The sequence below is a fragment of the Uranotaenia lowii genome, chromosome 3 (assembly GCF_029784155.1).
Source record: "Uranotaenia lowii strain MFRU-FL chromosome 3, ASM2978415v1, whole genome shotgun sequence".
Lineage (NCBI taxonomy): Eukaryota > Metazoa > Arthropoda > Insecta > Diptera > Culicidae > Uranotaenia > Uranotaenia lowii.
The window spans coordinates 169,847,162-169,862,430 of NC_073693.1; the positions used below are offsets into that span (position 1 = coordinate 169,847,162).

The following is a 15,269-nucleotide window of genomic DNA, read 5'->3' on the forward strand; positions in this document are numbered from 1 at the left end:
ATAACTGAAGAGTGAATTCCAAAATCAAAATAGGAGCAACATTCTACACACACACACACACCTTCATAATGAGAGGTGTTCAGGTTTTTTAAATGCAAAATTGAAAGAAATACGTCAAGTTGATATTGACCAAATTTTGACCGTATCACCCTTTAATGTTGTTTGGAATAACGATTTTGCAAATTTTTCTACGCCAATCTTGTATCTTGGAGGACGTTGTGATGTAATAGGTGTATAAACCATATACTAGCGAAGCTATAATACGGAAACTCTTTTCGTTTTGATAGTGACTCCGCGAAGTCTTCGGCAAACGGTTGGGTTAAAAAATTATGCGTGTTTTGAATGTGAACTGGGATGCAAATACATCATTCTAAGCAGGGAAATTTGTACGTACTTCAAAATGTGAAATAAGGTGGTCATCATTGTGGAAACAACTTTTTATTTGGGGATTTTTAACCAAATGGATTATTCATCTCTGGTGGAAACCACATAATGCCTCATCGGAGAGTAGGTACAGGAGTGTTCTGTAACATTAGCGATGCATAACAACGAAGTTAATACGATAGACAGCATTCATGCTTCCGTTCTTTATGTCAAACTTCGCCCACACAATGATATGCTTACATCTTCCTTGGGCAGCTTAGGAGTATTTGAAACTTCAACTTACAAACTCAAACCATTTTTGGATTCTTATTTCGTGCCTGAAGACGAAGAAGAAAGGCATGATCCGAAAACGCCGCACACAGGGGTAAATGCACCCCATAAGCGATCAAAATTTTTTGCGGACAAACGGTAAACGATAGACATTTGATGTCTTGGCAACATTTTCATATTTTCATATTGTAAAAACACACAATTTTGTAGAACATTTCAAATACATATTTCAACTAAAAAAGGAGATATACTACAAAATATACAAAATAATGCCATTTTTTAGAAAGTTATAACCTTAAGAGTTCGGACGAGTTCGTATAATTTTTTGAGTGGATTTTGTTGGTTAAATTATTGACTTTCCATTGATATATAAATTAAACATCAGTTATGAATAGATTTTTTACAAACAAGCAATCAATAATGCGCTTTTTCCTTTAGAAACACTTAAACTCGAAGAAAAAACCCTCAATTTTTCCTGGTTTAAAAGGAAAAAGCTCATTTTTATTGCTTGTTTGTAAAATATCTATTCAAAACTAATGTTTAATTTATATACCAATGGAAAGCCAATATCTTGACCAACAAAATCCACTCAAAAAATTATACGAACTCGTCCGAACTCTTAAGGTTATAACTTACTGAAAAAGGTATTATTTTGGATATTTTGTAGTATATCTCCTTTCTTATTTGAAATATGTATTTGAAATGTTCTACAAAATCGTGTGTTTTTACAATTTGAACAACTTTCTAAAATATACCAAGTTTGTAAATCGTATACTAAAAAAGATATTAAATAAAAACTCAAAATAACTTGTGAAAATTCTCGTTATTTTTAAAATGCTCGTTACTTTTATGATTTTCATGCGATCTTTATAATGTCTTCAACAAAGTTGCTTTAAATAATAAGATCTACAACTTTTGTGAGGACATCAAGTCTCTAAACAATTAATTTCAAGAAATATTTTTTTTATCTCCCTTCCAGGTAGAAAAGTCTATTTTTTCTTTCAAGAATTTGATAGATCATCCAAAAATATAAAAATGTTGCGAAGACATCAAATGTCTATCGTTTACCGTTTGTCCGCAAATAATTTTAATCGCCTGATAGGTGCATTTACCTCTGTGTGCGCCGTCCGGTTGTACTTCCTCGATTTCAACCATGACCAAATTACCAGCTTTAAGCACCCTTTCTTCTTCTTCTACGATCCTTTTACCATCATCAGCACAAGACATTACATGCTATTTTTTCAATGTGCTCATCTACGTTCTAAAACAACAAAATGTGCTCATTGAAAGGGTATTTTTTATCAGCAATATTATCTTTGTAACTTTCAAATTCTGGTATGGTTAAGTTACTGTGGAAAGCTTGTTTCCGTTCCTATCGACTGAACGGGAGACATCCACCCACTCGCGCCGAAGATCGTGAGTTGACTGGCGATCGCTCCCGACACGACAGCTTAGCCGTCGCGTGTGAGTGTAAGCACGATTGAGTGAGATTACCGACTCAGAGAGGCCTATCGGCCGAGAGAGTGTTCTATCCGCTATTATCGGCTACACATCTCCCCCCTACACAAAAGTTAAAAAACAAAACAAAAACAAAAAGGTTTCAGTTAAAATTTTAGTTTGAAAATATGCAAACGCACTGATTTTTTATTTCTTTTCCTCGTGCTAAAAATCAAACAACATCCTTTTGTGCTTACTTATGTCAACATATATTACCGTCAGAGTTACCGTCATAAAACTTTTATCGGGTTATGGATCTTTTCGATGCTCGAACGGAATATGTACATCTCAGGAAGCTCAGAGGATCATCTTACTCTATCAATTAGCTAAAGCCAAAGCAATACATTATATGCTTCATTTAAGTCAAAACCGTGAGCAAATGTGATCTAATCATACTAAGTGTTCGTTCTAAAATAATCTTGAATTTCGTTGGCTACCCTGGCAGCTGACCCAGTTTACTCTCCTTAAGCTTTTTTTACTATATTGTTCCATTTCTATCAACTCTGCCAACACGAAGTGGGCAGATCGAAATGGTATTCCTTTTTATCAGAAAAGTCTTTAATCTATAATAAATTTTCACAACGCTGATTAAACAACACGCCTAGCCACATAAACTGTTCGCTTTCGAACGAAATCCATCCCACGTATCGTACCAAGCCCTTAATATTGTCGCTGGATCTCGAATCGGAGTTTTCATCAACATTGATCTTCTAATCCAAAGCTAAGTTGAAGACCTCCCGTCCCAACTTTTTCTTTGAACCTTCAGAATACTTTTCATGTTGGTCCTCTCGATCCAACGGAAGTTCATAAAGTGAACCTTCAGAACACTTTTCATGTTGGTTCTCCCGATCCAACGGAAATTCATAAAGTGAACCTTCAGAACACTCTTCTTGTTGGTCCTCCCGATCCAACGGAAATTCATAAAGTGAGCCTTCAGATCACTCTTCATGTTGGTCCTCCCGATCCAACGCATATCGATAAAGTGAACCTTCAGAACACTCTTCATGTTGGTCCTCCCGATCCAACTAAAATTCATAATGTGAGCCTTCAGAACACTTTTCATGTTGTCCCTCCCGATCCAACGGAAATTCATAAAGTGAACCTTCAGAACACTCTTCTTGTTGGTCCTCCCGATCCAACGGAAGTTCATAAAGTGAGCCTTCAGAACACTGTTCATGTTGGCCCTCCCGATCCTACGGAAATTCATAAAGTGAACCTTCAGAACACTCTTCTTGTTGGTCCTCCCGATCCAACGGAGATTCATTAAGTGAACCTTCAAAACTCTTTTCATGTTGGTCCTCCACTCTTCTTGTTGTTCATTGGTATTTTGAAGCATAACTTTTTGAAGTAATTGGAAGTTAATTTACTACGAAGTCGAATCTCTATTTTTCGTTTTTTTCTGCTCAATTTTGCAATTTTCTCTCTAATATTTGAGGCCTTTTTGCTATAGATAAATTCAGTACCGTCATCTGGGGCAACATGCAACTATTTTCAACTTCAATGGCTTCTAAAATCTTAATGCTTACAGATAATTATACCTCTTGTACATCAAAAGTTTTAAGGTTGATGGGACACCAAATTGACGTAGTCAGAAAAAATATTGGTTTTACCAGTTATTTTTAAATTTTCAAAAACATGCGATTTTCACCCTACTAAGAAAAAGGGGTAAGTTGCAACAAACTCTGTAATTAATGAAAAATCAAATGAAATCGTATGAAAATTAAAGTTTTTTATACATTTGTGATGTCATAACGCATAAAGTACCAATTGCAGTAATTTTTTGTTTTGTTCGAATTAAATTCTACATTTTTTTCTGTCAAAAATGGTTTTAAGAAAAAAGTGTTTATCTGCTGCATACATTTAGGGGTAAAAAATACTACAAAATATTCTATTAGTTTAAATCATGAAAATAAATCTTAAGATGGATGGAATCTTAATGTTAACGAACGCTAAATGAAAAACTATCATATCCCAGCATGTAGAAACGAAATTTATGAGATTTAATTCTGATTTGTATTTTGTTGCATTTTTCCCCAGACAGCTATCTGAATTATAAAAATATTTATTTCAAAAAATTTGGTGATTGTCCGAAAAATATTTATACACCAACAGTGGTGGTATAGGATAATGAACGCAATATAAAGTTTGTAGGTGATATCATTAAGCCAATCCGTCATACTAGGTAAAGTTTTTTACGTCATCGAAAAATGTAAAAATTTGTTCATCTATTGCTCGATTTTTTTATTTTTTTATGAGAATCAAAAACTTTAAAATTCGCTTTCACGATGTTAAAAACTATGTCATCATCAATTTGTTATCATTCAATGATAACTTTATTACAGTATATTGAAATAAAATTGAATGAGTGTTGTGGTATACAAATGTTGCATCTAACCCTGCTTTTGCATGATGCCCCGTTTGACGGTACGAGTTTACAGCAATCAGGGGAAAAGATATGATCGTTAGGATCAGATTACGCAAAATTATCCTTCCTTCTCAATTCTAGTTCACGTGGACCTTCCCTAATTGCAAAATTAAATCCTTGGTAGGAAACCCCGTTACTTCGTAACGGGAAAGTAGTTCGACAACTCTAATTTCCATACTCACCACAAATTCTGTTAAACAATCCAACATCACTTGTATTTTCAAATAAAAAAAATCTCTACTTATTTCTGTTTCGATTGTTTTATTAAGTTTATTTTTTAAATTTATTCTTTTTTTAAAAGCCGTTGTAGTTTTTGTTTTCTGTTTCAGATATACATCTTTGCTGCTCAACCTTTATTTGAAGACATATTTCAAATAGAATTTTAATTTGTGCCAATGAACAGTAAGCAGTATTATAATCAGATCATCCTGACTATTCAACTATCATTTGAGGCAATTAGGCCGGAACAAATTCCAAATCCTTCTTTTGTCACTCGGAGTTGGAACATCGCGAGGGGGGGGGACAATAAAAAATAATGCCAAAAACAAATAAATTTTAATAAATTGCACGAAAGCTTGTATCCAACCAAATTCCATACTATATTATTGCACGAAACCTATGAATCAAATATTTTTTTTCATCGAAAAATTAATTAAAATCAAGAATACAAAATGTGAATTAACTTCCATCTTCCAAAGTTTGGTTCTTGGTCTTGTAATTTTTCAGATATTTGAATTTTTATTTGAAATTCACTTAAAATACTTCAAACTCTATTTATTCCCCCTTCGGGATTTTGGAAATTTCGAAGGGTGACAAAAGTAGAAATTGATATTTGTTCCAGCCTTATAACGACAAAAGTTGAATGAACTTATCTGAATCGTCATATAAAAATAAAATTTTGTCAATATTTTGAAGCAATTGTTCGGTAAAAGATTTTTGCAAATATCCTCCCCAACTTTACAATTTTTTGGTTTTATTTATGACACTTTACCACCTTGTGGCATTCGTGTCTATTCGATAAGGATGGCTCTATAGATTTCCTTTTGCAGCTGTATTGAATCGCTCTATTCATTTTGAAAACCATAAATAATAACATAAAAACGATATGAATGGCTCTATAGATTTCTTTTGCAGCTGTATTGAATCGCTCTATTCATTTAGAATATTCTATTTCACACTGAGAGTCGAGCACATCATTCAAGGCGAAAGCAAACGAGCAATAAAAATACTATACATAACAAATGAGAAGTTGTAACAGGGGTAGAATCCGTGCCCCCTGATGCTTGCTCATTCGTTGAAAGGAACGCCCACTCTCAAACATGTCGTTTTAAATTTAACCGAGCCCCTTAAACCTTTGTTTACCTCTTGCTTACAGCCTGTCATTAAAACACAATAAGAAGTATCTTCCCAAAAAGATAAACAAAGCACTTTTATCACAGCTTTTATTTAACATACCTTTTGCTCCGTGAGAATTTGGATTAATTCAGCAAGATTCTTTTCCTTTTTTTCGCCGCGTTTCACTTTTTCTTTCCACTCCTACTCCATCACTTTAATCTGCAGCAAAACTGCAATCTGCACTTACTTTGATTGTTTTCAATAGCCAACAAACACTATTCCGCTTCCGCAATGAAATATATCTCGAGTCTCCCGTTCAACCAAATAAAAAAAATATCTCCTGGCAGAATTTGCCATTGTGGAAAGCTTGTTTCCGTTCCTATCGACTGAACGGGAGACATCCACCCACTCGCGCCGAAGATCGTGAGTTGACTGGCGATCGCTCCCGACACGACAGCTTAGCCGTCGCGTGTGAGTGTAAGCACGATTGAGTGAGATTATCGACTCAGAGAGGCCTATCGGCCGAGAGAGTGTTCTGTCCGCTATTACCCAGTAAGCGCGTCCTCTCAAAAATCGACAGAGCATGTAAAAAATTGAGAGTTGAGTCACCGAACGTAGAATAAAACGGTTAATTTCAGCGACACTCCAAGAACGCAAATATTCTCATTCGGTTTGTCCTGCCGAGATACCTAGAGGCAACGAATACGAATGCGTACATGCGAAATCAGTTTGAATCGTACTCTCGTACGGTGTGGTCGCATTTATCTCCGTGTTTTTTTATATGCATGCTTTCAATCGTAGCAGTCGACTTCGCATGCAGGCAAACACGCGTCTTGAAGAGAAACATACAAACACGATTCGGGTTGTTTTCGTGTGTTTCTCCGGAGGGCGTGTCTTAGATTATTTCGTGTCACTCACCCAAGGCACGCGTGTGGTGTATTCCTCTCTACCGATTAAATGATGCAAAATCGCAAGAGAGATCGATACGATCCCTCTGTCGATTTGAGTTACCTCTCTGCCGATTCATGTTTACTGGGTATCGGCTACACAGTTACATTATTCCTTGTGCTTCTTTTGATATCCTATACTTGGGTTTCAACTGAGAAATCACTATTTTAAAGTTGTAATTATTAACAGCTCTAATATCTCACCATCTTTTACAAGCGTATTAGAGCTGGATACATACGCAAATTAGGTTAATGACGCACATAATAAAAAAAAAAACATTACTAACAACGTTATCTTACTTACCTTTTTCCCAAATACACTCAATATACCCAGAAAATATTTATATTAAATTCAATTTTGAAGCAGTTTTTTTTACATTCGACTTCATCCAATATCGCTGTAAAATTTTGTACTTCCATAGCCTATTGAAAAAATATATGTAGCTTTTTATCTTATTGTTTAATGTTTTCAATATGCAATCTTGGTATTTTGTTTTATTTATTCAAAAGGGACAAATCTGGAGGCGCCCATAACTGGTTTTATGTACTTTTTTTAATTCAATGTTATGAACTAATATAATGAGTTCTATAAATTTAATTCATAATTATTAATACTTAATTTCTCATTCCAGCTGCTCACTGCACTATGCCCAAATTTTTGGAAGCAAATATGTTCTACGTCAAACTTGGATTGCACAACCGCAGTGCTCCATCCGAACACACTCAAGTGCACGAGGTTGTAGAGGTGATTCTTCATCCGGAATTCAATGAGCAGATTTATCATCACGACATTGCTTTATTACGATTGGAAGATGACATCGAATACACCGACTACATCCAGCCGATTTGTTTGTGGTCTGTACAGAAAGCTGAAATCGATAACACGATCAACTCCCCCGGATCGGTTGCCGGTTGGGGAACAGGTGATTTCGGCCAAAAGACGGGCATGGACATTCTTCAATTTGTATCTTTACAATTAGAAGACCGTAAAACCTGCATAAAAAGCAATGAAAAGCATTACAAAAAGTATCTGTCAGATGATGGAAGTCAATTTTGCGCTGGAAATAAAAACACGTCGAATGTTTGTGACGGTGATAGCGGAGGAGGAATATTTTTCAAACTAGGATCATCTTGGTACATCAGAGGCTTAGTGAGTAGTGGAGTGAAATCTGATAAAGATAATCACTGCGACCCCACGCAATACGCCATTTTTTCCGATGTACCGTTCTACTTGAAGTGGATCAACAGTCATCAGGACAAAGCTAAGCAGAAGAATTTGTTAAACTTAGGAAATTGTGGCCTCGACTCGTATGATTTGAAGGTGGAAGAGAATAAAAAACTTCTATTTTTACAATACCCATGGACAGCCATACTGGAATTTCAAGTAACGGGCACGTCACGCGTAGTGGCTATGTGTAATGGCGCCTTGATACACCCACGCTACGTTTTGACAGTAGGGCATTGTGTAGGCGAAGCATCTATGCGTTTAAAATTGTAAGTGTAATCATAGACCTTTGTATTAGACATTTTCATGAGTTTGGTTTTATCAACATCCCGCAATATTGAGGTTGAATGTAAAAATATATGCAATTTGTTTTTCAGGTGGAGTTGATTTTTTTCCTCAAACTCGTTCGTTTTTTCAATACTTTGAAATGAACTAAATTTGAAATCAATGTCATTCTAAAATGTTGCGTTAAGCAGAATTTGTTTGAAAACATAAACAAAAACCTACTTAAACCGTAAATGTGTTCTATTTCCAGAAAATCGGTCCGCCTGGGAGAATACAATCTGGCAACAAATCCGGACACGGAAACAAGAAAGCGTCAAAAAATTACCACTCGCATACAGTCGATAGATATTTTAGAATACATCAAGCATTCCAACTTCAACAATCCACGATACGGCAACAACCTTGCGATCTTGAAACTCAAATATCCAGCGGACCTGACGAAGCCCAACGTGAAACCAATATGTCTGCCTGTCTTAAATGATGGCGGTAATTATACCATTACTGGATGGAAAAGAGTTGGTGGAAATTCAACCATTCTTCAACGCGAAAAAGTTTCGCTGGACAGTTTTGCGGACTGCCAGGTGAAATACAGGAAGCTTAAAATTTTACTAAAAAATGACAACAATTTACTGTGCGGCTCATATCACCTCGAGAAACAAAAGGATTGTTCCTATTTTATGGGCGGAGCTCCCTTGCAGTACGTTAAAAACGTTGATCGGAAGAATCGATATTTCTTGAAAGGTATTTACTCTGTCGGTTATTCATCATGCGAAAATAGCATGTCAAATATGTTTATGAATGTTTTGAGCTACAACAACTGGATAACCAGCGTGCTGAAAGATGACCTTTAGCTAATATTTCAAATAAACGATATAGTCCTATTTGCCGCTGATAGTGTTCGTGTTATTATGCTGGTTGTTCCACCAACGCTTTTCAGTTTTGGGACAATTAACCTCAAAAAACGACCACGTGTTTCGACCTGCTGCCTGTTTTTTTGTACCGAGAGTTTTTGAGGTTAATTGTCTCGTCTCATCTGTACACGCTCAGCAAGTGTGCGTAAGAAATGTCAAAAACAACTCTATATGGTCCACCAAAAGTGATTGTTGTTGGAAAATTTAGCATCGATTACATATTCAAAACTCAGTGTGATTCAAAACTAAGAAATCTTCAACATGGTTGCAAAAAAATATTTTTTTAAAGGGACTTGAATAGTAGAAGTAAATGTTTTCTTTTTTATCTAACAAAATATCACATGCCTTATTATTCAAAGTCTGAATGTTTTGGATATTTATTTAAATCTTTTATTATGAATTCTTGAACAAAAAGTCGAACGAAAACGAATTGTGTTGAAGAAAACCATAACATGCTTAGCAAATTGACTATTCAAATTGCCTTTTCAAACTATCTTCTACTAGGTAATAGTTTTTTTTCAGAACAGGATCTTTCATAGATAGGTTAGCCGTAGCGCCTATCATTTTCTGAAATTTTCCATTTTTGTTCTAGCTTTGAATGCTAGGTGGCGCTAGAAACTACGAACACTGAAGTTCGTTGCTTTTTAACATCTCCTTTAAGCTCTCTAACATCCCTTTTCATATATAGGTTTACAAAGCTTTTCGGTGCTTTGCTTGTGCTGTCATCTAGATGTCGTTCTGCAAACTAAACTAAGCTGGAAGCTTAGGCGCTCAGCAGTCTGAACTTTAAAACTGTTCTTCGTGGTCGAAGGACAGAAAGCAGGATTTTGAAATTTATCGATTTAAAGCATGAAGGAAGAAAACAGGACTTGAAGCTCTTTATATCTACATATATTTTACTACGTTTAGGCGTTGAAAAAGGTTGGGATTATATGTAAGTAATTCAAAATAAGATGCCGTGTATTTGTGAAATTTTAGAAAATCACTCAAAAATTACATAAAGAACATCAACTAACATCAAATTCTCTAGAAAGCGCGTGGATATTTTTGTCTCATGCATTCTAAAAAATATTTAAGTTTTTTAAATTCACCCATGACATTTTTATTACTGAGTTTTGTTTGTTTTCTGAGAAATTTGAGAAAATATGAAAACAAATTTCTGAGAAATTTAAGAAAATCTGCAAACAACTGCAAACATCGCATTCTTGAATTTTATTTTGTGAAATATAGTTTTATCGTTTGTACATACAAGTTTTTTTTAATTTTTTTTTTTTTTTGCTCACTTTTCTGGAGCATCCTGGAGTGAATCATCACAGGCGTTTTATAAAAGTTTGAGAAACTCAAAAGACTATGAAGAAAAATCTATATTTTAAGTAGAGCTTTTGATTTTTTAAACGAAGGAAATAATATACAACAATTTTTGTATAAGAAAAGTGAAAAGTTTTATATAATTTTTTTTTAAATACACAATTAATTTTGAGTCAAATATGCTCAACAGGCCAGCCACTTGTTGATAGGCAACGTATTTAATCTTTCTAATAAAAACTTAGAAATAGTCATTTACAAAATTAAAACTTCTTAAAAGTTGACTATAAACCCGAACAAATCATTCGGATAAACCGTTCTTCATTTGCGAACACTATAGGAACCAAGGCGAAAATTGATCTTATTATACCTTCCTTTATTCTGTTTGCTTAACCACTTTTGAGTGTCAATATGACACTATTGGAAGTTTGGCAGCATTATTCTGGTGCATCCAAATAAAACAATTTCTTCGGAGACTCTTAATGTATTCTTGAAATCTTCAATTTTGTATCATTACTGTTTTTTTATGGGCGCACCCCGAAAGCCCAGGTAAAAAATTCCCTAATCAGAATTTGAGTGTCAATTTGACACTCCTCCCACTCCTCGCTTAAAACCGATACACGATACGTCAACTTTTCAATCCTGTTTTAAAAATATATCTGGTGTGACTTAAACAATTTTGACGGTTCGTTTATTGAAATGTACGGGTTTAACACACCATTTTTCACAAAGTGAATTTTTTTAGCATGACGTAGCTGATCTGTAGTCTTGCTTCAGAACCTTGTTTTTTGGATTTTTTTACTTAGACTTTGAATAACGGAAAACTGAAGTGTTGTAGGAGAAATTTGTCTGAGAAACATATTTGAGTTACATTACGAAGTTTCCAAGATATAAATTTTGTAAAAATCGGGAAACAAGAGAGATATATTGGTTTTAGTCAGGAATGTCCAATTGACACTCCAGGGATTGTAACGAGTAAAAATTTCAGGGACAAATGAGGATTAATATTGTTTTTTTTTCGGGTTTTCCTCTCAATATAACATTTTTTCAGGTGCTTTCAAATATTTTTATGAAACTCAATGCTAAAAAGTTAACTATTTGAGCTTTTTTCGATTTTGCTTGCAAAAGTACAGGCAACGAGCTATTTGATCGGAAATTTTCAGATCATTGGCATGGTCGTGCACATGCAGTTAATTAATGGATTTTCATGGGAGTTTTTTGAATGTGCCTAAAATTATGTGTGCAACTCGTCGCAAAACTTGATTTTTTCAGCACTCGACATAATTGACCAACTCTTTGAGCTTCGTTGGATAAACTTACGACTCGTGCTGAAAAAATCAACTTTTTGCCAAATGTTACATTATAGAAAGCCAGGCCGAGTTGCAATGTCGAAAAATATTCTTGTGTAAATCTTACTATTTTGCACTCAACTTAAGTTTTTAATCTATAATAGGAAGTTGATAAAACAGTTTTGCTCTCGTTACGATGGGGCATCATGCAACAGCAGGTTTAGATGCAACATTTGTATACATCAACACTTATTCAATTTTTATGATAATATAATGTAATAAAGTTATCATTTAATTATGATGACACAGCTATTCACATCGTAAGTTTGCGATTCTCAAAGAAAATTTTAAAAATCGATCAATAGACGCACACATTTTTACAAATTTCGATGCCGTATAAAACTTTACCCATTATGACGTATTGGCTTAATGATATCACCAACAATTTCATATTTCTTTTATTATCCTAAACGAACACTGTTCGTATAAAAATATTTTTCAGACAATCACAATTTTTTTCAATAAATATTTTCATAATTTTGTTACCAGTCTGGGGAACTATGCATTAAAATTCAAATCAAAGAATCACCTTTTAAACCTCATTTTCATATTTTCATTTTCAGCAGCAGAAGTATGTTATTAGAATTTTCTACCCCTAAATGTATGTAGCACCCTTTTGCTTTTAATTAAAACATTCTTGACAGAAAAATTGAAAAATTTTATTCGAACGCCATCACAATGATATCAAAAACTATAAATTTTCTAATGTTTTCATTTGATTTTTAAATAAATATTAAGTTTGTTGCAACTTACCCATTTTTCTTAGTAGTGTGAAAATCGCATGTTTTACACACTATTAATTTTTTGGTTACTCCAACATCGAGTCGGACCATTATCTGGTGATGGTGAAGATGCGCCCAAAACTCTCCGTAGTGAACAACAAGCGAAACCGGCACCCGCCTCGGTTAAACATCGCGCGACTGAAGCAACCTGAGGTCGCGGCAGACTACGCGCAATCGGTCGAAGCAGCGCTGCCGGCAGAGGGCGAGCTTGACGAAGCCCCTCTCGAGGACTGTTGGGATACCATCAAAACAGCCATCAACAGTGCGGCGGAGAACGTCATCGGTTATGTGGAGCGATCTCGACGGAACGGTTGGTTCGACGAGGAGTGTAGGAGGGTGATGGACGAAGAAAATGCCGCGCGGGCGGCAGTAGTGCAAAGAGGCACCCGTCGAAATGTGGAAAATCACCGACAGCGGAAGAGGCAGCGAGTCCGACTTTTCCAGGAGAAAAAGCGCCGCCTGGAGGAGGAGGAGCTCCAGGAGCTGGAGCAGCTGCATCGTTCCCAAGAAACACGAAAGTTCTATCAGAAACTCAACGCATCCCGCAAAGGCTTCGTGCCGCAAGCCGAAATGTGCCGGGATAAGGACGGGGGTATCCTGACGGACAATCGTGAGGTGATCAAAAGGTGGAAGCAGCACTTCGATGAACACCTGAACGGCGCACATGCAGGAGATCAAGACGGTGGGGGAAGGTACATCGCCGGCGTAGCCAACGACGAAGAGGAGCCACTCCCAACGATGAGTGAAGTTAAGGAAGCCATTCGCCAGCTGAATAGAAACAAGTCGGCTGGGAAGGATGGCATCGCAGCTGAACTCATCAAAATGGGTCCGGACAGGTTGGCCGATTGCCTACATTGGTTGATAATCCGGATCTGGGACATAGAACAGCTACCGGAGGAGTGGAAGGAGGGGGTAATATGCCCCATCTACAAGAAGGGCGACAAATTGGACTGTGAGAACTACCGAGCGATCACTGTCCTCAATGCCGCCTACAAAGTGTTGTCCCGAATCCTACTCCACCGCCTAACGCCACAAGCAAACAGATTCGTGGGAAGTCATCAGGCCGGCTTCATGGAGGGACGGTCTACGACGGACCAGATATTCACATTGCGGCAAATCCTCCAAAAATGCCGTGAACACCAAGTCCCTACGCATCATCTATTCATCGACCTCAAAGCCGCATATGACACGATCGACCGCAACGAGCTATGGAAAATCATGGACGAGAACGGCTTTTCCGGGAAGCTGATCAGACTGATCAAGGCGACGATGGATGGAACGCAGTGCTGTGTGCGGATCTCGGGTGAATTGTCGAGTTCATTCGAATCGCACAGGGGGCTTCGACAAGGTGATGGTCTATCCTGCATGATGTTTAACGTGGCGCTAGAAGGTGTTATTCGACGAGCGGTGGGCGAAATGCGGGGCACGATTTTCAACAGATCCAGTCAACTTATCTGCTTTGCCGATGACATTGATATAGTCGGCAGATCATCTGCGGCGGTGGAGGAGATCTACCGCAAACTGAAACGCGAAGCAGGAAGGATTGGGTTGATGATTAATACGTCCAAGACGAAGTACATGCTGGCCTGCGGATCCGAGACCGACCGAACCCGCTTGTCCAGTAATAACAAGGTCACGATCGACGGCGACGAGCTGGAGATAGTCGAAGACTTTGTCTATCTCGGCTCACTGGTGACCGCAGACAATGACACCAGCCGTGAGATCCGGAGGCGAATTATCAGCGGAAGTCGTGCCTACTATAGACTCCACAAGCAACTGCGGTCGAGAAGACTTAGCCCTTGCACGAAGTGTAACCTGTATATGACGCTCATTAGACCGGTTGTTCTCTACGGGCACGAGACATGGATATTGCTCGAGGAGGACCTGCGTACAATCGGAGTATTCGAGCGACGAGTGTTAAGAACCATCTTTGGCGGCGTACAGGAGAACGGAGTGTGGAGGCGAAGGATGAACCACGAGCTCGCGCGCCTCTACGGCGAACCCAGTATCCAGAAGGTGGTGAAGGCTGGCCGGATACGCTGGGCGGGACATGTTGCGAGAATGCCGGACGACTGTCCTGCAAAACAGGTGTTCGCTACGAATCCGGTAGGAACAAGACGAGCAGGGGCGCAACGAGCGAGGTGGTTAGACCAAGTGGAGCGTGATCTGGCGAACGTGGGGAGCCCGAGAAATTGGAGAACGGTTGCTATGAACCGAGTGAATTTTAGGAATTATGTTCGTCAAGTTATGTCGTGAGACGGAATACTATGTAAATAAAAATAAAATAATATTTTTTTGGTGTAAATTTATGTCAAATTGGATGCACAAAACTGAAGCATCATTTTTAACATAAAATTACACTAGAGAAGACAGAAACGCTTAAAGCCATAAATTCTCGAAGATGTAAAATTGCACAGGAAAGGATGTAATTTTATGTCAAACTGGATGCACATAAATAAATCATCGCATTTCACATAAAATTAAATTGTTTTTGACATAGAATGCAAAAGAGTACAATAAGTACATCAATTTAGGGATTTTTCAGGAAAAAATA

The 15,269-nt window shown here is 37.1% G+C and overlaps 2 protein-coding genes across 2 annotated transcripts in view; both read left to right on the top strand.

The window, feature by feature from the left end:
* Positions 1-6,402, top strand: part of LOC129752833 (uncharacterized) — a 13,162-nt gene extending 6,760 nt beyond the window's left edge. Inside the window, exon 3 of the mRNA XM_055748615.1 lies at positions 6,259-6,402. Coding sequence (XP_055604590.1) covers positions 6,259-6,402 — 144 coding nt within the window. The remainder of the gene's footprint in view (positions 1-6,258) is intronic.
* Positions 6,403-7,483: 1,081 nt separating this feature from the next.
* On the top strand, positions 7,484-9,274 carry LOC129756746 (CLIP domain-containing serine protease B14-like). The gene is made up of 2 exons (XM_055753739.1): positions 7,484-8,352; positions 8,619-9,274. The coding sequence occupies exons 1-2, from the start codon at positions 7,505-7,507 to the stop codon at positions 9,217-9,219; spliced, it is 1,449 nt and encodes a 482-aa protein (XP_055609714.1). The 5' UTR covers positions 7,484-7,504; the 3' UTR covers positions 9,220-9,274.
* The last annotated feature ends 5,995 nt before the right edge of the window (positions 9,275-15,269 follow it).